This window comes from Stomoxys calcitrans, chromosome 1 (assembly GCF_963082655.1).
Source record: "Stomoxys calcitrans chromosome 1, idStoCalc2.1, whole genome shotgun sequence".
Lineage (NCBI taxonomy): Eukaryota > Metazoa > Arthropoda > Insecta > Diptera > Muscidae > Stomoxys > Stomoxys calcitrans.
Window position 1 is genome coordinate 245418613 of NC_081552.1, and position 25687 is coordinate 245444299.

A 25687-nucleotide genomic window follows, 5' to 3' on the forward strand; every position below is an offset into this window, starting at 1 on the left:
ATAGATAGATAGATAGATAGATAGATAGATAGATAGATAGATAGATAGATAGATAGATAGATAGATATAGATAAAACAGCTGATGAGATAAAGTGATATCGATGGTACCCGCGTAGATTATGAAAAAAAAAAAAAAAAAAAAATAGTCTTTTAAAAATTTCCTCAAATCGGATATTTTAGAGAATATACAATTCTATATCTTGGAAGGTTTTTAACATTGGGTGGTTGGCTCATACTCTACTTCGAAATGAATTTCAATCGTTTAAGCCCCATATTATTTCGATCGGTATGTAGGCTCTTAAAGGAGGATTATTTGGAGGGTCATTTTTGGGGTGTATCGTCACCTTGAAACTTCTTCTTCTACTCCCAAATACCCTTCAATCAAGTCCATATTGTACCGATGGCTGTATATATCTGTTTCGGTGGGTTTGTGGGGTATTTATTGCTTGGGGGGCGTTCCCCCCCAAGTACTTGATTCCAAATTTGAAGATCCTTTTTGGTATGTTTGAATCATTATAACGGTACAAATAATAATATATCTCAAATATATAGCCAAAATGTAACCTCCATTGAAGGTTATATAGACGGGGCCCTAAAAAAAAGGTTGGCCTGATCCTGATTCAAACTCCACTGACCATTTGGAATTTTCCATGCTCCCGATTTGCTTTTGTACAGTGCAATATATAGCGATATTACAAATTAAATGACAAAGTGAGTATACCTATCTTTCCTATTCCGGGGTATAGAAGAATATAAAAGCTGATAACACAGGAGAAATAAATAGCAGCCACCAGATAACATAACCCCCAGTGTGTTCAATGAAATTTTGGTGGAAGAACACCATAGAAGTGGAAGAAAATTTTTGAATATAAAAACTGATAACACAGGAGAAATAAATAAATAGCAGCAACCAGATAACATAACTATGAGTGGTCAATAAAAATTCGTGGAAAAACAATTTTGACTATTGAATAGCAAAAAACCAAAAATAAAGAACTTTAGTCAAAATGTCTGTTGAAAACTCAAAGGAAGTTTTTGCGTTAGAGAAAATCCTAGAGAGAATATTTAAATTTTTACCTTTGAAAGACCAATTCAGATTGGCGCAAGTGTGTAGTGCAACCCAAAATGTTTTCGACAAATACATATTGCCCATTGATTATCGCCATTTGAAAATAAAAGCGCATCGAGTTTACAATTTAGTTTACAATGGGGGTGAGATGAATCGATTGGTGCTTTCACCCAATGAATTAAAGGAATTTCTGGGATATTATGCAGCGTGCGTTGAAGAATTATCGGCTGACGAACTCATGGACTATCGGCCCTTTACAAAACTGAAAGCTCTGTGTATTGATGGCGCGCATATTAGTTTGGATGTGATTAAGCAGATAGCTGCACAGAAACCGCAATTGTCCACATTAAAGGTTACACATCGATCTCCAGAGGGTTTTGCAACATTATTGGAGAATTTACCAAAGATGAAAAATTTAAGGGAATTAGAATTGAAGTTGTGGATTGAAGAAGTTGAAGAAGGTTACATTTCAAACATTGAATGTCAACTCATTTTTAAGCTGTTAAGCGAGCTAAAGCTGGAGGTATTCAAATTTGAAGATACTTCTTTAATAACCAACTGGGATGCCGAACAAAGTTATCAACCCAACTGTTGCGAATCATTGAAGGTATTGGATGTACAGCTGTCTTGCTTGGAAGCTTTTTTGGACAAAGCGTCGGGCGTAAAGTCGCTTACCTTGCGTGGTGGCCCAACCGATTATAAGGAAATCGATGTATATAGGTTAGGAAATTCATTTCCCCTACTTGAAGTCTTAAATCTAAGCTACATCCCTTATTCGGAATACAACAGCTTCATTTTACCTAGAAGTCTGAAAGAATTTAATATTATTCGTTCAACTTTGTCTTTTAATCAGATGAAAGAAATTCTATCTCGGAAGCACAACCTCAGGAAATTGACGATAGATTTACCCTATTCTTCTAGAGAAGTTCATATATATCTTAGAAAATTTCCCCTACCCCATGCTATAGAAACTCTGGTTTTGAAAGAAATCATATTAGACAATTGGATCCAGCTGGATGGGCATAGTGAACACTTAAATAATCTCACCTTCAATGACGCTGAACAGTTAGTATTGGACCTGATTCCTAACCTGAAGACTTTAATTATGCATCCATCAAGCTCTGAAATATCAGCTTTCTGTAACCTCAAGTATCTTCAAAAGCTAGAAATTCGACTCGAGAGCATCGAAAAATGGGAAAAAGTTGAGACCTTGTTGAAAATTCCCTCGCTGAAAGAACTCAAGATGGAATTTTTGCATTCCTGTTGGGACCGTATCCCATGTTGTCCAAATCTTCGAACCAATATCACCACTTTAACACTATCCTATTGTAATGGCAATTATAAAAAAGATTTAAATGTTTGGCTAGAACTGTTAAATCAAAATCCCAAAATTAAAATGCTTTTTCATACCTTCTTCTATGATAAAGATATTATATCTCATATAATTGGACATCCAAGGTTTCCTGCATTTTTAACATCAATTTATGTGGCCGGCGTTCAAATGGGTGAGTATAAACTATCTGCCTTTTTCAATAAAAAAAAAAATAAAAAAAAATGTTCAACAAGCTTTAGCATTAGCAGGGTACTCTGTGTTTAGTTGTGAGAAACTTCAACAAAAGTTGATATTTCACACATTTTTCATTAACAATTTGTATACCCTACACCACTACTGTGGTACATGGTAGTGACTTCGTTTGTAACACCCCAAAGGAATAGAGATAGATCCATTGATAATTACACCGATCAACTCAGAATCGCTTTCTGACCCGATAGCAATGTCCCTCTGTCCATGTTAATTTGTGTACAAAGTACAGATCACAATTTTCATCCCATCGTCTTCATATTCGGCACACACATATTTTAGGCCCCAGATAGGAAAACCTATTGAAACCGGAAGACATCGGTTTAGATTTGGATATATCTCCCATACAAATTTTCGTCATATTTCGACAAATATGGCAACAATATCGTCATTTGTGAAACGAATGTCACGAAATTTGGCACAATGTTTCAATGAGTATCGATATTACTGGTGAATTTAATAGAAATTGGTTCAGATTTGGATATAGCGCCCCTCCAGGGACGTAGCCAGGTTTTGATTTTGTTGGGTTCACCATACATTTTTTTTATACCCTCCACCATAGGATGGGGACAAATACTTTGCACAAATACTTCTTTTTAGTGTAGGTCGGTTGGTATTGTAAATGGGCCATATCGGTCCATGTTTTGATATAGCTGCCATATAAACCGATCTTGGGTCTTGACTTCTTGAGCCTCTAGAGGGCGCAATTCTTATCCGATTGGAATGAAATTCTGCACGACGTGTTTTGTTATGATATCCAACAACTGTGCCAAGTATGGTTCAAATCGGTCCATAACCTTATATAGCTGCCATATAAACCGATCTGGGGTCTTGACTTCTTGAGCCTCTAGAGTGCGCAATTCTTATCCGATTGGAATAAAATTTTGCACGACGTGTTTTGTTATGATATCCAATAACTGTGCGAAGTATGGTTCAAATCGGTTTATAACCTAATATAGCTGCCATATAAACCGATCTTGGGTCTTGACTTCTTGAGCCTCTAGAGGGCGCAATTCTTATCCGATTGGAATGAAATTCTGCACGACGTGTTTTGTTATGATATCCAACAACTGTGCCAAGTATGGTTGAAATCGGTCCATAACCTTACATAGCTGCCATATAAACCGATCTGGGGTCTTGACTTCTTGAGCCTCTAGAGCGCGCAATTCTTATCGGATTGGAATGAAAGTTTGCACGACGTGTTTTGTTATGATATCCAATAACTGTGCGAAGTATGGTTCAAATCGGTTTATAATCTAATATAGCTGCCATATAAACCGATCTGGGGTCTTGACTTCTTGAGCCTCTAGAGCGCGCAATTCTTATCCGATTGGAATGAAATTTTGCACGACGTGTTTTGTTATGATACCCAACAACTGTGCGAAGTATGGTTCAAATCGGTCCACAACCTAATATAGCTGTCATATAAACAGATCTGTGGACTTGACTTCTTCAGCCTCTAGAGGTCGCAATTCTTATCCAATTTGAATGAATTTTGGCACGTAGTATTTTGTTAAGATATCCTACAACTGTGCCAAGTACGGTTCAAATCGGTCTATAACCTGATATAGCTGTCATATAAACAGATCTGTGGACTTGACTACTTGAGCCTCTAGAGGTCGCAATTATTATCCGATTTGCCTGAAATTTTGTACGACGGATTCTCTCATGACCATCAACAAACGTGTTTATTATGATCTGAATCGGTCCATAGTCCGATACAGCTCCCATATAAATCGATCTCTCTATTTTGCTTTTTGAGCTCACAAAGAGCGCAATTCTTATTCGAATTGGCTGAAATTTTACACAGGTCTCCAACATATAATGTAATTGTGGTCCAAAATGGCCCATATCTTGATATCGCTCTAATAGCAGAGCAAATCTTTTCTTATATCCTTATATATAAACTCGACAAATGCGATCCATGGTGGAGGGTATACAAGATTCGGCCCGGTCGAACTTAGCACGCTTGTACTTGTTTTAAAATCGAAAAATGGCCAAAATTCTTCGGTTACGGTGAAATTAGTAAAGTTACCTCAATTTTTATACCCACCACCGAAGGATGGGGGTGGGTATTCATTTTGTCATTCCGTGGGCAACACATCGAAATACCCATTTCCGACCCTATAAAGTATACATATTTTTGATCAGCGTTAAAATTTAAGGCCATCTAGTCATGCCCGTTCGTCTGTCTGTTGAAATCACGCTACAGTCTTTATATATAAAGATATTGAGTTGAAGCTTTGCACAGATTCTTTTTTTTGTCCATAAGCAGCTTAAGTTCGAAGATGGCCTATATCGGACTATATCTTGATATAGCCCCCATATAGACCGATCCACCGATTTAGGGTCTTAGGCCCATAAAAGCCATATTTATTATCCGATTTTGCTGAAATTCGGTCCAGTTTTGGATATAGCTGCCACATAGACCGTTCTCTCGGTTTAAGGTTTTGGGGCCATGGAAGGCTCATTGATTGTCTGATGATGCCGAATTTTGAGACAGTGGGGTTTTTTAGGCTCTTCGACATGTTTCTGCAACTTGGCCGAATTCGGTCCAGATTTGAATATAGCTGCCATATAGACCGATTTCTCGATTTTAAGTCCTGGCCCCATAAAAGGAGCATTTATAATCCGATTTCACTGAAATTTGACACAGTGACTTATATTAGGCTTTTCGATATCCGTGTCGTATATGGTTGAGATCGGTTCATTATTAGATGTAGCTACCGATTGTATTTGTACTTATTAGTATTTGGTCCAAATCGGAACATATATCGATATAGCTGCTATAGGGCATGCAGGTATGCATTTTCCACCGGATTTCGATGAAACGTGGTTTGCATATATACCCGAGGTGGTGGGTATCCAAAGTTCGAAGTTAGGCCTAATTTAACGCCTTTTTACATGTTTGCTCTTTTGCTCTTTATTCTTTTTAGATCTTAAATTCCTGAAGAAATACTGTAGAGAGAAAAGCTTTGAAGAATTGTTGTCTCATATACGTATGGAAGAACATCTCCACGTAATTCCTATTATTCTTTGGAAGAAGGGGATGACAATGGCAAATACAGACTGGTATGTTTTTCAATATTCATCTAAATGACTTTCATGGATTGCATTGGGTTGCCCAAAAAGTAATTGCGGATTTTTTAAAAGAAAGTAAATGCATTTTTAATAAAACTTAGAATGAACTTTAATCAAATATACTTTTTTTTACACTTTTTTTCTAAAGCAAGCTAAAAGTAACAGCTGACAACTGACAGAAGAAAGAAGAAAGAATGCAATTACAGAGTCACAAGCCGTTGAAAAAATTTGTCAACGCCGACTATATGAAAAATCCGCAATTACTTTTTGGGCAACCCAATATTTATTCCAACGATCAGACGCGGAAAAAAAAATAGATAGTTTGGAATGTCTTTGCGATATACAAATCGAAGTCCTCATTACATATTAACTGTGCTAAATTTCGTTTCAGTGTTCGTTGTTAATCGTGAATTTGCCACTTTTTTTGAAATACAATAACTATCAACCCTAGCCATAAACGGAATTAACCTTTAGCAACTACGTCTGTGGTAAAGGGTTGCCCTTTTACTAGAAAATTTAAAACATTTGTAAGAGCCAAAAATTTTCGCTACAGCAAAAGATATATGGTAACCCCTCGAAATATTGGCCTGCAATCGTATAAACTAAAAGTATTCTCGATCGTCGTAAAATTCCAAGTTGTTTAAGCAATGTCCCTCCGACCGTTCCACATCGAACTATCAATTTCCGACCCTACAAAGTATATATATTTCGGATCGTCGCAAATTTCTAAGACGATTTAACTATGTCCGTGTGTCTGCCCTGTCCGTCTGTCTGTTGTTATCACTCTACAAACTTCAAAAATGTGTCTTGTATTTATTAGACCACTAGCTGACTCAGGCTCGCTCCGCTGCGCCTTCTTTTGCTTTATATGGAACAAAAGTTTCCTTGGAATATTTATTTTGGACAATTAAAGATCTTTTAGCGAAATACCATGCCAACTTGACGAACAGTTTAACAATATAAGTGCCTTTATCTGAATCCCACATGAACGTTATTGGTCTACGAATTTAAGTGAGATGTAAGGTGTACTCCATTCTTAGAATACTTCATTTCAGGCCGGCATTCTCATGATGGCTGATTTAGTGGTGTTTTCGGGGGAGAGGTGTTCCCCTAGATACATAGCCCAGAAAAATATCAGCTTGGTGCTCTTCCCTCAAATGCCATTTATTTAAACCCTATTTTGCCATTGGCTTAAGAAGAGTTTACAGGATGAGGCGTCCCCCAAACACAGGCTATCAAATTCGTGTTCTAATCTCAAATACCTTTCTTTTCAGCCACATATTGGCATGGTCGAAAAAAATTTTTCCTTTGGGGGTGTTTCGGCCTCATAGACACTTTTCCCGAATATTGATATCAAATGCGTGCTTTACTCCCAAAGACCTTTCATTTGAGCCCCATAATGCTATGGTCGTAAATTTGTCCCCTTTGGGGGATGTTTTTGGGCAGAGACGGCCCCCAAACACGTGGTCCCATATTTGGATATCAGATTCGTATTCTACTCTCAGATACCTTTTATTTAAGTCCCATATTCCCATGGTCAGTAAATAAGTCCTGTTTGGGGGGTGTTTTGGAAAAGGGGTGGACCCCCAGAAACGTGGTCCCACATATGGATATTAGATTCGTATTCTATTCGCAAATACCTTTCATTTGAGTCCCATATTGTCATGGTCGCTAAACATGTCCGATTTAGGGGAGTTTTGGGGGTTGGGGTGGTCCCCCTAGCACTTTGTCCGACAATTAGATAGCAGATACGTTTTCTTATCCTAAATACCTTTCATTTGAGTCCCATATTGTCGTGATTGGTCGAAATATATGTTTGGTAAGTTTTAGGGTGGGGCAGCCCCCCTAGGTACCCCATCCGAAATTTGGATACTAAATTTTTATTTCTAGGGTACTATATATGAGAGAACACAACATTTCGCTTAAATCGCACCACCCATCTCCGAGATCTGGCGTTTCTGAAGATTAGGGTAAGGGGGAGGGTCCGCCCCACCTTCAGATATCAAAAGATGTTCCCTATTTTCACCACGGAGTCATTATGCACCATCTGTGAAAATTTGAAGAAAATCGGTTCAGCCGTTTCTGAGTCTATAAGGAACACACAAACATACAAACAAACAAACCTACAAACAAACACAAATTGATTTTTATGCCCTTCACCATTGGATGGGGTGTATACTAATTTCGTCATTCTGTTTGTAACTACTCGAAATATTCGTCTGAGACCCCATAAAGTATATATATTCTTGATCGTCGGTTCTTGATAAGGTTTAAATCGGTTCATAACCTCATATATAGCTGCCATATGAACCGATCTGGGATCTTGACTTCTTGAGCCTCTAGAGGTCGCAATTATTATCCGATTTGCCTGAAATTTTGTACGACGGATTCTCTCATGACCATCAACATACGTGTTTATTATGGCCTGAATTGGTCTTTAGCCCGATACAGCTCCCATATAAATCGATCTCTCTATTTTACTTCTTGAGCCCCCAAAGGGAGCAATTCTTATTCGAATTGGATGACATTTAACACAGGTCTCCAACATATAATTTAATTGTGGTCCAAACCGGACCATATTTTGATATCGCTCTCATAGCAGAGCAAATCTCTTCTTATATCCCTTTTTTGCCTAAGAAGAGATGCCGGGAAAAGAACTCGACAAATGCGATCCATGGTGGAGGGTATATAAGATTCGGCCCGGCCGAACTATCTACTTTAATGAAATTTTGCACAGGCATTGGGACGTAAAATAAAACTTTTCGTGTTAAATTTTGTAAGGATCGGACCAAAATTGTGGCTACAACAGCCTTAAAAGACCATATCGAATGAAAGATATATATGGAAGCTATATCTAAGTCTGATCCGATTCTGAAGAACTATTGCACATATATTAGGACGTTCAAAAAAGCACTTTGTTTCAGATTTGGTAAAGATCAGACCAAAATTGTGGCTTCTCCACAATTTCTCTTTAAAAGGCATCTCGGATAAAAGATGTATATGGCAGCTATATCTAAATCTGATCCGATTTTGATGAATTTTGCACACATTTTTGGACGTCACAAAAAGCACTACATGGCATATTTGGTAAAGATCGCACCAAGATTGTGACTTCTACAGCTTATATAGGTCAAATCGGATGAAATATATAAATAGGAGCTATATCTAAATCTAAACCGAATTTGATGAAATTTTGCTCACGTATTATGACGTCACACGAAACATCCTATGCTAGATTTTGCAGGGATCGGACTTAAAATGTGGATACTAAACACTTAAAAGGCCACATCGGAAGAAAGATATATATAGCTATTGGGACGTTTAGCTATAATAGCAGACCTAATGTTGTAATAGCAGTAAACTTAACTACTAACAACCAGCAGACTGTGTTTGCTACTATTAGCAGAATTTTTTCTATGAGTGTACTATTTTGCTCTCAGTACCACTTCTACGGAATATGGTCGCATTTTCTTCTTCACCAATTTTTGTACCCACCACCGAAGGATGGGGGTATATTCATTTTGTCATTCCGTTTGCAACACATCGAAATATCCATTCCCGACCCCTATATTCTTGATCAGCGTAAAAATCTAAGACGATCTAGACATGTCCGTCCGTCTGTCTGTTGAAATCACGCTACAGTCTTTAAAAATACAGATATTGAGCTGAAATTTTGCACAGATTCTTTTTTTGTCCATAAGCAGGTTCAGTTCGAAGATGGGCTATATCGGACTATATCTTGATATAGCCCCCATATAAACCGTTTCGCCGATTTAGGGTCTTAGGGCCATAAAAGCCACATTTATTATCCGATTTTGTTGAAATTTGGGACAACGAGTTGTGTTAGGCCCTTCAATATCCTTCGTCAATATGGCTCAGATCGGTCCAGATTTGGATATAGCTGCCATATAGACCGATCCTCCGATTTAGGGTCTTAGGCCCACAAAAGCCACATTTATTATCCAAATTTTGATGAAATTCAGGACAGTGAATTGTGTAAGGCCCTCAACATCCTTCGTAAAATTGGTCCAGATCGGTCCAGTTTTGGATATAGCTGTCATATAGACCGATCCCTCGATTTCAGTTTTTGGGTCCATTAAATGCTCATTTATTGTTCGATGTCGCCGAAATTTGGGACAGTAAGTTAAGTTAAGCCCCTCGACATAATCCTTCAATATGCCACAGATCGGTTCAGTTTTGGATATAGCTGCCATATAGACCGATCTCTCTATTTCAGGTTTTGGGCCCATAAAAGGTGCATTTATTGTCCGGTGTCGCCGAAATTCAGGACAGTGAGTTAGGTTAAGCCCTTCGACTTCCTTCTGCAATATAGACCGATCTCTCGATTTAAGGTTTAGGGCCCATAAAAGAGGCATTTATTATCCGATTTCGCCGAAATTTGGGACAGTGCTTTATGTTAGGCTCTTCGACATTTTTATGCAACTTGGGCCAAATCGGTCCAGATTTGGATATAGCTGCCATGTAGACCGATATGTCGATTTAAAGTCTTGGCCCCATAAAGTTCGCATTTATAATCCGATTTCACTGAAATTTGACAAAGTCTTATGTTAATATAACTTATATGGAACATAAGTTTTGAATTTTTCACCGAATTTTTTTGAAAGGTGGTTTACGTATATTTCCGAGGTGGTGGGTATCCAAAGTTCGGCCCGGCCGAACTTAACGCCTTTTTACTTGTTTTATAATGCGTTTTGACCGTCGTTCGGACGAAAAGTCGAAGTCAGTACTAGGCTTTAGAGAACCATCCATCCTAAATTTCAGGATTCGAATATTCAGAAAATTTAGTCCTTTGCATTAAACTACTTATGGCTTCATCTTAAGGTTAATTTGTGCAATTTTAAATGGTTTTACTTTGATAAGAAATAACCGGTTCAAACGGTTTTTTTTTTTTTTTTTTTTTGTTTTAAAGAATCCCATTTTTCGCATTGTTCGAAAACTGATTTTATGAAATGTGGGTTTATTAATCACTCTAGTTCCAACACCCGTGGCATATTGCATCCAATTTGGATTATGTAAAGAATCGGAGAAATTACTTGACAAATCAAATGCATGGCAGGAGAAACTCCAAAGTATCCCCGGCCGTCTCAACACGCTCTCATTTGATTTTACTTAAATAATTCTACTTTTAGTTTTACAGCCAGTTCCAAGTTGGATTGTCCAAAGCTAACACGAAAAGCATTGGATAATGAACAACCAGTAACAACTCAAACCCCAGAAGGAACGTACAAAAAGAATCCTTCTAGTGTACATAGTGAACAACCAGTAACAACTCAAACCCCAAGAGGACGATATGAAACGAATCGTTTTAGTGCCGCCGAGAAACATCTGTTGGCAAGTGAGATACGGAGCAACAAATTAATTTGGGACGAGACCCATCCAAAATACTGCAACACCGATGCCCTGAAAGCGGCTTGGCAAGAAATAAGCGCAAAATTAGGAAAACCTGGTATGTGGTTATTGTCAAGAATCTCGTGAAACTTGTACAACAATTGTATGCCAGTTTCAGCATGTAAATCTGCGTGGAGGTCACTACGAGATGCAAAGAGGTATCACAAAAACAAAAACCGCAAGTCTGGTGATGATGGTGGCAAAGTTCTCGATAAGCCGTTGATTGAGGATGACAATACCAACTACTGGGAATTTAGGGATGCGATGTCATTTTGGCCCACTTCATGTAAAATACCAAGGTAAACTCTGTGTCTCCAGCCATTGTTTAGAACATCAATATTAACTTCTTTTACATCTCTTTGGAACAAAGGAAGTCTAAACATGGCTTAAACGATGACAGCTCAAGGGCTAAAAATGAAAACATGTCAGCGGGATGCTCGAGTGTTTCATATGTAAGTACACCGTAAAATATTGTAATGAAATTCAATTTCAGTATTCATTGAGAATTCAATCCCTGGGTTTCACTTAAGGAAATCCATTTTTTTTTGAGAAAATTTGCAGCAAATCTTCTTAAGCGGTTTTAGTAATGTGAAAAATTCGAACGCAACATAAAGATTGCAGTGTTCATCGGATGTTATTGGAACAGTGTAAAGTTAAGGTTGTTTTAGCCGAGCCACGAACCACGTATGGGTAATTGTGAAACAGAAATTTAAAATTAATATATCTCAGGGAATTTCGGGCAGATTTTGGAAAAATCGCCATCAAAAGAAAGCTTCAAGTGAGAAGAATACTTTACAGTTGGTCCCATTTCATAAGCATTATTTGTAAGAAAGGCCTTAAAGGACAGAATTCCCCAAACTAAAAAAAAAAAAAAAAAAACAAGTAACAGCGTGCCAAGTTCGGCCGGCCCGAATTTTTTATACCCTCCACCATGGATCGCATTTGTCGAGTTCTTTTCCCGGCATCTCTTATTAGGCAAAAAAGGATATAAGAAAAGATTTGCTCTGCTATTAGAGCGATAACAAGATATAGTCCAGTTTGGAGCACAATTATATTATATGTTGGAGACCTATGTAAAATGTCAGCCAATTCGAATAAGAATTGCGCCCTCTGGGGGCTCAAGAAGTAAAATAGAGAGATCGATTTATATGGGAGCTGTATCGGGCTATAGACAGATTCAGACCATAATAAACACGAATGTTAATAGTCATGAGAGGATCTGTCGTACAAAATTTCAGGCGTATCGGATAATAATTGCGACCTCTAGAGGCTCAAGAAGTCAATATCCCAGATCGGTCTATATGACAGCTATATCAGGTTATGAACCGATTTGAACCTTATTTGACACAGTAGTTGAGAGTAAGAATAAAATACGTAATGCCAAATTTCAGCCAAATCGGTTAGGAATTGCGCCCTCCTCCTCGGCTTATATGACAGCTATATCGGGTTATGGACCGATTTGATCCATACTTGGCACAGTTTTTGGATATCATAACAAAATACTTCGTGCAAAAATTCATTCCAATCGGATAAGAATTGCGCCCTCTAGAGGCTCAAGAAGTCAAGACCCAAGATCGGATTATATGGCAGCTATATAGAGCTATGGCCCGATTTTAACCATACTTGGCACAGTTGTTGGATATCATAACAAAATACTTCGTGCAAAAATTCATTCCAGTCGGATAAGAATTGCGCCCTCTAGAGGCTCAAGAAGTCAAGACCCAAGATCGGACTATATGGCAGCTATATAGAGCTATGGCCCGATTTTAACCATACTTGGCACACTTGTTGGATATCAGAACAAAATACTTCGTGCAAAAATTCATTCCAATTGGATAAGAATTGCGCCCTCTAGAGGCTCAAGAAATCAAGACCCAAGATCGGTTGATATGGCAGCTATATCGAGTTATGGCCCGATTTTAACCATACTTGGCACAGTTGTTGGATATCATAACAAAATACTTCATGCAAAAATTCATTCCAATCGGATAAGAATTGCGCCCTCTAGAGGCTCAAGAAGTCAAGACCCAAGATCGGATTATATGGCAGCTATATCGAGTTATGGACAGATTTTAACCATACTTGGCACAGTTTTTGGATATCATAACAGAAGACGTCATGCAAATTTTCATTAAAATCGGATAAGAATTGCACACTCTAGAGGCTCAAGAAGTCAACGCCCAAGATCGGTTTATATGGCAGCTATATCAAAACATGGACCGATATGGCCCATTTACAATACCAACCGACCTACACTAATAAGAAGTATTTGTGCAAAATTTCAAGCGGCTAGCTTTACTCCTTCGGAAGTTAGCGTGCTTTCGACGGACGGACGGACGGACGGACAGACAGACGGACGGACAGACAGACGAACGGACAGACGGACGGACATGGTTAGATCGACATAAAATGTCGCGACGATCAAGAATATATATTTTTTATGGGGTCTCAGACGAATATTTCGAGTAGTTACAAACGAAATGACGAAATTAGTATACCCCCCATCTTATGGCGGAGGGTATAATAGGGGGCCCAAAAAGATTGTCTATAACAATCTACGGATATCTCTCTCTAGCTTATTTCTGCAAATTTGAATACAAATTAGAGCTTTTAGGAGCTTGAAAGGTAAACATTTTTCTTTGTGCCTCGAGATTGCTACTGATGTAGTCTGTAAGTGTAGGTGGCGATCCTCGGCAGGCTCCAAAGATGAGCAAGCTCGTTCCCGGATCGCCGCGGGAACAAGACGATCAATGGTAATTTAAAGGTGCAAAAAAAATCGACTTGTCATATCGAGCATCATTGGCACTTAGTGTTTATGCAAGAGCCGCTGATTGTCCGCGACTGTAGTTGCAGCTACTCCGTGTGCTTCACTTCTTCCACTATCCGCAATCTGGGGACGCTCCAGGCAGCTCGCAACTAAGCTTTTCGTGACAACGATGATCACTAAACAGTTTAGAGGGGTATACTCAAGCTTAATCTGAGCATTCAGTGAGGGTTCATTTGCAATCCCCATCGAGCTAAATCAATATTAAGTATCTGTGCAAAATATCAAGCGACTAGCTTTACGCGTTCGACCGCTATCGTGATTTCGACAGACGGCTAGATCGACTCAGAACGTCGAGAAAATCAATAATTTATCTGTTGGGTTGCCCAAAAAGTAATTGCGGATTTTTCATATAGTCGGCGTTGACAAATTTTTTCACAGCTTGTGACTCTGTAATCGCATTCTTTCTTCCGTCAGTTATCAGCTGTTACTTTTAGCTTGCTTTAGTAAAAAAGTGTAAAAAAAGTAGATTTGATTAAAGTTCATTCTAAGTTTTATTAAAAATGCATTTACTTTCTTTTAAAAAATCCGCAATTACTTTTTGGGCAACCCAATACCTTGTGGGGTCTTAGACGAATATTTAGAGGTGTTACAAACGAAATGACTAGAAAAGTATATCCCCATCCTATGGTTGTGGGAAAAGTAAACTTATGACGATAAGCCAGCAGGTGCTATTTTATGTCAACATAATTAAATCCACCTTTCTTCGCTAAATGGTCATAAAATATTAAACAATTACTTGTTCTTGTTGCAAAGACATTGTGGCTTAGCAAATTAAAAGAAGATGTTTTATTATACCCTACACCACTACAGTGGTGCAGGGTATTATAACTTAGTGAATTAGAAAGGAAGAGAGACAGATCCATTGACATGTATGCCGATCGACTCAGAATCAGTTTTTGTTTCGATTTAGCTATGTCCGTCTGTCTGTCCATGTCCATGTTAATTTTTGTACAAACTACAGGTCGCAATTTTCATCCGATTGTCTTCAAATTTACGTTCACGTTCTTCAGCCTAGAGGCGAAAGCTTTTGAAATTGGATAAAATCCGTTCAGATTTGGATATAGCTCCCATATATATGTTCGTCCGATTTGCAGCAATACTGCTTATAGCAGTATTGGTCATTTATCAACTAATCGATTCTCTCGCAATTTGGCAGGAAGGATTTGTATACCCACCACCGAAGGATGGGGGTATATTCATTTTGCCATTCCGTTTGCAACACATGGAAATATCCATTTCCGACCCTATAAAGTATATATATACTTGATCAGTGTAAAAATCTAAGAAGATTTAGACATATCCGTCCGTCTGTCCGTAGGTCTGTTGAAATCACGCTACAGTCTTCAAAAATGGAGATAATGAGCTGAGACTTTGCACAGATTTTTTTTTTCTCCATAAGCAGGTTAAGTTCGAAGATGGGCTATACCGGACTATATCTAGATATAGACCCCATATAGACCGTTCGGCCGATTTTGGGTCTAAGGCCCATAAAGTCACATTTATTATGCGAATTTGCTGAAATTTGAGACCGTGATTTGTGTTGAGCCCTTCGACATTCTTTTTCACTTTGGCCCAGATCGGTCCAGATTTGGATATAGCTGCCACATAGACCGATCCGCCGATTTATTATCCGATTTTGCTGAAATTTGAGACAGTGAGTTGTTTTAGGCCCTGCAACATCCTTCGTCAATTTGGCTCAGATCGGTCCAGATTTGGATATAGCCGATATATAGACCGATCCTCCGATTTAGGGTCTTAGGCCCATAAAAGCCACATTTATTATTCGATTTTGCTGAAATTTGAGACAGTGAGTTGTGTTAAGCCCCTCGACATTATTCATCAATTTGGCCCCGATCGGTTCAGATTTGGACATAGCTCCCATATTAACCGATTTCCCGATTTTACTTCTTGGGCCCTTACAAACTGCAATTATTGTGCTGTAATTTTGCATGTAGTGTTCTGGTACGACTTGCAACAACTGTGTAAAATACGGTCCAAATCAATCTATAGCCTTGTATGAAGAAAAAGATGTTTGGTATGCACAATAAAATAATGCCCTTCAACTAGATTTATTTTGTATAAATTTTTATCAGATACGCCCCGGCCAAACTACACGATTTTATTTTTTATTTTTTTTTTTTTTTTTATTTCAGACCAAACCTTCCAATGCGGCATCTAATCCCAGTGATATGAAGGACGCCATTGAAAATCGTATTGCGGACAGAAATGAAAAAGGTGTCAAAAACTACGAAAAACCTGAGCCCTCTAAATATGATATTGTTTGCAAGAATTTTCACAGAATGCTTCAAAAAATACCGGAGGAAGAATTTGAGGGCACCGTCCATGAAATCAATACATTGCTTTACAACAGGATTAAAGGAATATTGTAGAATGTTCAAAAATTCATTAAAAAACGATAATTAATTTTATAAAATTCCTGTACTGTAATTGAAGGATGCAAATCTTGTTGTACATGTTGTAAATAAACAGCACCATATGGGAACAAAGCAATACTGCATGGTAAGGATGAAATATAAAATGATTAGTACCGCTTGGTATCAGTTTATTACCGCACTGGTAGTCATTTACCAAGCAATCTGTGATTTGTTTTAGTACCACACCGTTATTAGTGTTAGAACCAAACCGCCATTGAATATTCCACACCCTAATGAGCGTAAAATAAACAAGAACCAAGTAAAAAGGCAATAAAGCAATAAGGTCGGCCACGCCGAACTTTGGATACCCAGCACCTCGGGTATGTATGTAAACTCCCTTTCGTCACAATCCTATGAAAATTGGATAACATATGCACCCAAATTCGGCACTGACGTTGGATGGTCTTATAAATATCACTGTTGAATATTGTATTTAAAATTTCAACAAAATTTGGTAATAAATAAAGCTTTTATGAGCTTCAGATCCTTAACCGGCATATCGGTCTATATGACAGCTATATCTAAATACAGTCCGTTTTATACCCACCACCGACGGATGGGGGTATATTAATTTTGTCATTCCGTTTGCAACACATCGAAATATCCATTTCCGACCCTATAAAATATATATATTCTTGATCAGCGTAAAAATCTAAGACGATCTAGACATGTCCGTCCGACTGTCCGCCTGTCTGTTGAAATAACGCTACAGTCTTCAAAAATAGAGATATTGAGCTGAAACTTTGCACAGATTCTTTTTTTGTCCAAAAGCAGGTTAAGTTCGAAGATGGGCTATATCGGACTATATCTTGATATAGCCCCCATATAGACCGATCCGCCGATTTAGGGTCTTGGGCCCATAAAAGCCACATTTATTATCCGATTTTGATGAAATTTGCGACAGTGCGTTGTCTTACGCCCTTCGATATCCTCCATTAATATGGCTCAGATCGGTTCAGATTTGGATATAGCTGCCATATAGACCGATCCTCCGATTTAGGGTCTAAGGCCATAAAAGCCACATTTATTATTCGATCTTGCTGAAATTTGGGACAGTGAGTTGTGTTAGACCCTTCAACGTTCTTCGCCAATTTGGCCCAGATCGGTTCAGATTTGGATATAACTGCCATATAGACCGATCCTCCGATTTAGGGCGATAGGCCCATAAACGCTACATTTATTATCCGATTTTGCTGAAATTTGGGACAGTGAGTTGTCTTAGGCCCTTCGACATTCTCCATCAATTTGGCTTAGATCGGTCCAGATTTGAATATAGCTGCCATATAGACCGATCTCTCGGTTTTAGGTTTTGGGGCCATAAAAGCGCATTTTTTGTCCGATGTTGCCGAAGCTTGGGACAAAGAGTTAAGTTAAGCCCCTCCACATATTTCTGCAATTTGGTCTAGATCGATCAAGATTTGCATATAGCTGCCATATAGACCGATCTCTCGATTTGAAGTCTTGGTGCATAAAAGGCGCATTTTTAATCCGATTGCACTGAAATTTGACACACTGACTTATGTTAGCTTTTCGACATCCGTGTCGTATATAGTTCAGATCGGTTTATTTTTAGATATAACTACAAAAAAGACCAATATTTTGTTATATACAATGGAACAATGACTTGCACTTATTAGTATTTGGTCCAAATCGGAACATATTGCGATATAACTGCTATTGGGCATAAGGTATGGAATTTTCACTGGATTTTGATGGAAGGTGGTTTACATATATACCCGAGGTGGTGGGTATCTAAAGTTCGGCCCGGCCGAACTTAACGCCTTTTTATTTGTTTTTGCCATATTTGGCTCGGATGGCGGGTGGCCTAAAACTACTCACTGTTTCAATTTTCAGCGAAATCGGTTAAAAAATATAGCTTTTGTGGACTTCAGACCCTTAATTGGGAAGATCGGTCTATATGGCAGCCATACCTAAATATAGTCCGATTTGATTCGTATTTGAGGCAGATATTAGGAGACATAAAATAACCCTCTGTTTCGAATTGCAGCGAAATCGGGTAATAAATAAAACTTTTGTGGGCTTCAGACCCATTATCGGATGATCGGTCTATATGGCAACCATGTCTAAATATAATCCAATCTGAACCATATTTGGGTCAGGCTACTGTTTAAAATTTCAGCAAAATCGGAGGAAAAATGAAGTTTTTATGGGCATTAGACCATAAAATTTAACGACGATCCGAAATACATTGATATTTCGATGCGTTGCAAATGGGATGACTACATGAATATACCCCCTATCCTATGGGACCGAAATATCAATTTCCGACCCTGCAAAGTATATGTATTTCGGATCGTGGTAAAATTCTAAGACTATTTAACGATGTCCGTGTGGCTGTCCGTCCGTGTGTTGTCACCCTGCACCCTTCAAAAATTGAAATATGGAGCTGAAATTTGGAACAGGTACGCCTTTTTGCTGCACGCAGGTTAAGTTCTTGCACGGGTCAAATTGGACCATATTTGGATATAGCTGCTATATAGACCGATCTGCCGGTAAAGGGTCTAATGCCCATAAATGCTTTAAATTTTATCCGATTTTGCTGACATTTGAAACAGTGAGTTTTTGTGCGCCTCCCGACATCTGAACTAAATATGATTCAGATCGGACTTTATTTAAATATAGCTGCCATATACACCGATCTGCCAATATGGGGTCTGAAGCCCATAAAAGCTTTATTTATTTTCCGATATCGCTGTATTTTAAAATAGTGAGTTATTTTAAGCCTCCCGACATCTGCCCCAAATATGGTTCAGATCGAACTTTATTTAGATACTAGCTGACCCGGGCCCGCTCCGCTGCTCCTTCTTTAACTTTTTATGGAACAAATTTTCATTGGAATATTTATTTTCGACAATTAAAGAGCTTTTAGTGAAATACCATGCTACTAATGTAGTATATCGCTTGACTAATTGTTTAACAATATAAATGCCTTTGTCCGAATCCCATATGATCTCTATTGGTTTAGTTTGGAATTTTAGTTTGGATGTAAGGTGTACTCCATTCTTAAAATACTTTATTTCAGTCCGATATCCTCATGATATCTGATTTAGGGGGGTTTTCGGGGGTGAGTTGGTCCCCCAGGCACTTGGCCCTGAAAAAATATCAGCATCGTGCACTTCTTCCAAATACCATTTATTTACACCCCATATTGCCATTGGTTTAGGGGAATTTACACGATGAGGCGTCCTCCAAACCCATGGCCCCAAAATAGGTTATCAAATTCGTTTTCTAATCTTAAATACCACATATTGGCATGGTCGAAAAATGTTTACCCTTTGAGAGGTGTTTTGGGGAAGGGGTGATGCCCTAAATTTGGATATCAAATTCGTATTCTACTTCCAAATACCTTCATTTGAGCCCCATTTTGCGATGGTCACTAAAAAGTTGCTGCTTGTGGGGTATTTTGGGAAAGGTGTTGACCCCCACAAAATTGGTTCCGAACGTGGGTATCGATTCTTGCTCTACCCCCAAAAACCTTTAATTTAAGCTCCAATTGACATGGTCGGTAAATATGGCCGATTTAGGGGTGTTTTGGGGATTGGGATGGTCCCCCAAACACTTAGCCCGGAAAATATATCAGCAACGTGCTCTATTCTCATAAATCTATATACCATTTATTTGAACCCCATATTTTGGGAAAGGGGTTGACCCGCAGAAAATTGGTCCCGAAAGTGGGTATCAATTTTTGCTCTACCCCCAAAAACCTTTAATTTAAGCTCCACATTGACATGGTCGGTAAATATGGCCCGGAAAAATCAGCAACGTGCTCTTTTCTCATTCATTTATTTGAACCCGATATTGCCATTGGCCTCAAAATTGGATATCACATTCGTTTTCAAATCTCATTTAAGCTCCTTATTGCAAAAGTCAGCAAATATGTCCGGTTTGGGGTATTGGCCCTAAAAACTAAAAATATTTAGTTCCACCCTCTATACGACCCAAATTGTCTTGGTGAGCAAATACAGCCTATATGGGGGTTGTTATGGTGGTGGTACGTCCCCTAGAAAGTTGGTCCCTAATGTTGATATCAGATACGTGGTCTACTCCCAAATACCTTTAATTTGAGCCCCATATTTCCATAGTCGGCAAACATGACCGGCTTGGGGGTGTTTTGGGAAATGGGCGGCCACTCAGTGAGTTGGCCTTGAAAATACATATCGGATTCGTGTTCCACTCTAAAAACCCTCTTTTTTGAGCCTCATATGGCAAAAGTCTGCAAATACTTCCTATTTGGGTGGTGTTGTGGGGGTGGGTTGGCCCCATAGACACTTTTCCCTAATATTGATATCAGATTCGTGCTCTACTCCCAAAGAGCTTTCATTTGAGCCCCATATGGCTATGGTTGCAAATTTTCCCCCTTTGGGGGATGTTTTTGGTGAGAGGTGCCCCCCCCCCCCCCCCCCCAAACAATTGGTCCCATATTTGGATATCAGATTCTAATTCTACACTCAAATACCTTTTATTAAAGCCCCATATTCCCATGGTCAGTAAATAAGTCCTGTTTGGGGGGTGTTTTGGGGAAGGGGTGGACCCCCAGAAACTTGGTCTCACATTTGGATATCATATTCGTATTCTACTCGCAAATACCTTTCATTTAAGTCCCATATTGCCATGGTCGGTAAATATGTCGGATTTAGGGGTGTTTTGGGGGTTGGGGTGGTCCCCCTGGCACTTGGTTCGACAATTGGGTATCAGATACGTTTTCTCATTCTAAATATCTTTCATTTGAGTCCCATATTGTCATGATTGGTCTTAATATATGTTTGGTAGGTTTTAGGGTGGGGCGGCCCCCCTAGGTACCCCATCCGAAATTTGGATACCATTTATTTTTATTTTTAGGGTACCATATGAGAGCACACAAAATTTAAAATTTAAATCGCACCATCCATCTCCGAGATCTGGCGTTTCTGAAAATTAGGGTAAGGGGGAGGGTCCGCCCCCCCTATTTTCACCACGGGATCATTAGAAGGATCTCTCGATTTCAAGTCTTGGCCCTATAAAAATCGCATTTATTATCCGATTTCGTTGGAATTTGACGCAGTAACTTATGGTAGGCTTTCCCACATACGTGTCCTATATGGTACAGATCGGTTTATATTTGGATATAACTGCAAGAAAGACCAACATTTTGCTCTACATTATTCAACAGTGACTTATATTTAGTATAAGTAATCCAATTTTCACCGGATTGTGGTTTACATATATACCCAAGGTGGTGGGTATCCAAAGTTCGGCCCGGCCGATCTTAATGCCTTTTTACTTTCAGTAATAATGCAAATATTTTTTGGTACGAAGGAATTTCTCTTGACTCTCGGCATTAGTGGTGAATTTCATAGAAATCGGATAAGATTTGTTTATAGCTCTCATATACATATAAGCCCGATTTTCTCTGCTAGAGCCACTGCAAACGCATTTATTGAATCTTCCCAAAATTTTGTACAACGCTTTCCTCAATGACTTCCACAATATCTGTAAAGTTAAGTCGAAATCGGTTTAGATTTAGATATAGCTCCCATATAAACCGAACTCCTGATTTGGCTTCTTGAGTCCTTACAAGGCGCATTTTTTTTCGATTTGGTTGTTGTTCAACAACTGTGTCTAGTATCGTCCAAATCGGTTTTTTAACCTGATATAGCTCCCATATAAACCCATCTCCCTATTTGGCTAAAGTGGCCCTTACAAGCCGCTATATTTGTTTGATTGAAATTTTGCATGTGGTGTTCCGTTATGACTTCCAACAACTGTGCCGCATGCGGCCTGAATCGCTCTATAACCTATAACCTAAAAAAAAAAAAATAATCGTGAAAAACATAAATTTTCACTGTGAAATACGAACTTAACCCAGAAACAAATATTTACTTTGCAATTCTATTTTAAAGTGTTAGAAAAAAAGTTGTTGAAAATAGCAAACACTGTCTGCCAATTTTGCTGCTTTGTTGCAGTTGTCCTGCTATTACAGCAGCAGTATTGCGATTGCAGAGTAGCAGGCTTACTGCTGAAAAGTCTATTGTTTGCTGAAGATGACTGCTGCTTAATCATGAAGGGGGTGTTGGAAGAGAAAAGAGCACATTTATGTAAATGTGTGACTCAGTGGATGTTTGTAATAACCACTGCATGTCTACTTTCCATAATATTTTTTCTTTAAACTTAGATACAAAAGGCCATGCAGTCATGGGCAAATAAGTAGAACAATAACAAACAAGTATAACGGCGTTAAGTTCGGGCGGGCCGAACTTTAGATACCCACCACCTCGGCTATATATGTAAACCACCTTTCGTCAAAATCCGGTGAAAAATGCTTAGCTTAGGCACTATAGCACCTATATCGAAATATGTTCCGATTTGGACCAAATACTCATCAGTACAAGTCATTATTCAATTGTGTATAACAAAATATTGATCTTTTTAGTAGCTATATCTAAAAACAAACCGCTCTGAACCGTATAAGACACGAATGTCGAAGAGCCTAACACAACTCACTGTCCCGAATTTCAATGAAATCGGACAATAAATGCGCCTTTTGTGGCCCCAAAACCATAAATCGAGAGATCGGTGTATATGGCAGCTATATCCAAATCTAGGCCGATTTGAGCCAAATTGAAGAATAATGTTGGAGGGCCTTACACAACTCACAGTCCTAAATTTCGGCGACATTGGACAATAAATGCGTTTTTTATGGACCCAAAACCTTACATCGAGAGATCAGTCTATATAGCAGCCATATGCAAATCTTGATCGATCTAGGCCAAAATGCCGAAATATATCGAGGGGCTTAACGTAACGCACTGTCCCAAATTTCGGCGACATGGGACAATAAATGCGCATTTTATGGGCCCAAAACCTTAAACCGAGAGATCGATCCATATGGCTGGGCAAAATTAAAGAAGAATTTCGAGGCGCCGAACACAACTCACAGTTGTGTTCAGCAAAATCGGATAAGAAATGTGGCTTTCATGGGCCTAAATCGGCGGATCGGTTTATATGGGGGCTATATCAAGATATAGTCCGATGTGGCCTATCTGCGAAATTAACCTTCTTATGGACAACAAGTAAAAAGGCGTTAAGTTCGGTCGGGCCGAACTTTGGATACCCACCACCTCGGGTATATATGTAAACCACCTTTCATCAAAATTCGCTGAAAATTTTTTACCTTATGTGTCCATATCAGTTATATCCAAATATGTTCCGTTTTGGACCAAATACTAATAAGTACACTAGCTATATCTAAAAATAAACCGATCTCAACTATATACGACACGGATGTCGAAAAGCCTCACATAAGTCACTGTATCCAATTTCAGTGAAATCGGATTAGAAATGCGCCTTTTATGAGGCCAAGACTTTAAATTGAGATATCGGTCTACATGGCAGCTATATCCAAATCCGGACCGATTTGGGCCAAGTTGCATAAAAATTTCGAAGAGCTTGGCACAAAGCACTGTCCCAAATTTCGTCGAAATCGGACAATAAATGCCTCTTTTATGGGCCCAAAACCTTAAATCGAGAGATCGGTCTATATGGCAGCTATGTTCAAATCTTGACCGATCTGGACAAAATTAAAGAAGGACGTCGAAGAGCCTAACCAAACTCACTGTCCCAAATTTCAGCAAAATCGGACAATAAATGTGGCTTTTATGGGCCTAACACCATAAATCGGAGGATCGGTCTATATGGCAGCTATATCCAAATCTGGACCGATCTGAGCCAAATTAACGAAGGATGTCGAAGGGCCTAACACAACTCACTGCCCCAAATTTCAGCAAAATCGGATAATAAATGTGGGTTTTATGGGCCTAAGACCCTAAATCGTCGGATCGGTCTATATGGGGGCTATATCAAGATATAGTCCGATATAGTACATCTTCGAACTTAACCTGCTTATGGACAAAAAAAGAATCGGTGCAAAATTTCAGCTCAAAATCTCTACTTTTTAAAGACTGTAGCGTGATTTCAACAGACAGACGGACGGACATGTCTAGAACGTCTTAGATTTTTACGCTGATCAAGAATTTGTATACCTTTATAGGGTCGAAATGGGTATTGCGATGTGTTGTAAACGGAATGACAAAATTAATATACCCCCATCCTTGGCCAAATCGGACCATATTTGGATATAGCTGCTATATAGACAGATTTTCCAATAAAGGGTCTAATGCCCATAAATGCTTTATTTTTCATCCGATTTTGCTGATATTTGAAAAAGTGTGTAGTTTTAGATATTTAGATATAGCTGCCATATTTACCGATCTGCCGAAAAAGGGTCTGAAGCCCATAAATGCTTTCTTTATTATCCGATTACGCTGAAATCTGAAACGAGGTTTACCTTAACCCTTCTAATATTTGACCTAAATATGGATCAAATCGGACTATATTTAGGTATAGCTGCCATATAGACCGATCTCCAGATAAAAGGTCTAAAGCCCATAAAAGTGATACGTTTTAAACGATTTTGCTGAAATTTAAAACATTGAGTAGTTTGACACCTCCTAACATAGGACCCAAATATGGTTTAGACCAGACTTCATTTAGATATAGCTGCCATATAGACTGATCTCCCGAATAAGGGCCTGAAGCCCAGAAAAACTTTATCTTTTAACCGATTTCACTGAAATTTTAAATGGGGGGTTATCTTAAGCCTCTTGATATCTCACCCCAATATGGATCAAATCGGACTATATTTAGGTATAGCTGCCATATAGACCGATCTGCCGATAAAAAGCTTTATTTATTACCGATTTCGCTGAAATTCGAAACAGAGGGTTATTTTATGTCTCCTTACATCTGCCTCAAATATGGATCAAATCGGACTTTATTAAGGTATAGCTGCCATATCGACCGATTTCCAGGGAAAGAGTATAAAGCCCATAAAAGCTTCAGTTCTTAACCGATTTCGCTGAAATTTGAAACATTGAGTAGTTTTACCCCTCCTAACATAAGACCCAAATGTGGTTCAGATCCGACAATATTTAGATATGGGTGCCATATAGACCGGGCCATGAAGCCCATAAAAGCTCTATTTATTAGACGATTTCGCTCAAATTTGAAACAGTTAGTAGTTTTATGACACTCGCCATCTGACCCAAATATGATTAAGATCGGACTGTATTTAGATATAGCTGTCATGTAGGCCGATGTGCCGATTAAGGGTCTGAAGCTTATAAAAGCTTTATTTATTACCCGATTTTCTTGAAATTTGAAATACAAAAGTCAACTGTGACTTATATTTATGACACCGCTCAACATCCATGTCGAATTTGGGTGCG

At 38.7% G+C, this 25687-nt stretch overlaps 2 protein-coding genes across 2 annotated transcripts in view; both read left to right on the plus strand.

Annotated features, from left to right (window-relative positions):
• The window catches only part of LOC131998188 (uncharacterized), a 60630-nt gene extending 44151 nt beyond the window's left edge, over nucleotides 1-16479 (plus strand). Inside the window, exons 4-7 of the mRNA XM_059370631.1 lie at nucleotides 11002-11199; nucleotides 11254-11440; nucleotides 11512-11593; nucleotides 16122-16479. Coding sequence (XP_059226614.1) covers nucleotides 11002-11199; nucleotides 11254-11440; nucleotides 11512-11593; nucleotides 16122-16358 — 704 coding nt within the window. The 3' untranslated portion in view covers nucleotides 16359-16479. The remainder of the gene's footprint in view (nucleotides 1-11001; nucleotides 11200-11253; nucleotides 11441-11511; nucleotides 11594-16121) is intronic.
• Nucleotides 818-6692, plus strand: LOC131998386 (uncharacterized). Its single transcript, XM_059370695.1, has 3 exons — nucleotides 818-2574; nucleotides 5588-5723; nucleotides 6124-6692. Exons 1-3 carry the CDS (start codon nucleotides 1008-1010, stop codon nucleotides 6134-6136), a joined length of 1716 nt encoding a protein of 571 aa, XP_059226678.1. The 5' UTR covers nucleotides 818-1007; the 3' UTR covers nucleotides 6137-6692.
• Nucleotides 16480-25687: the final 9208 nt, after the last annotated feature.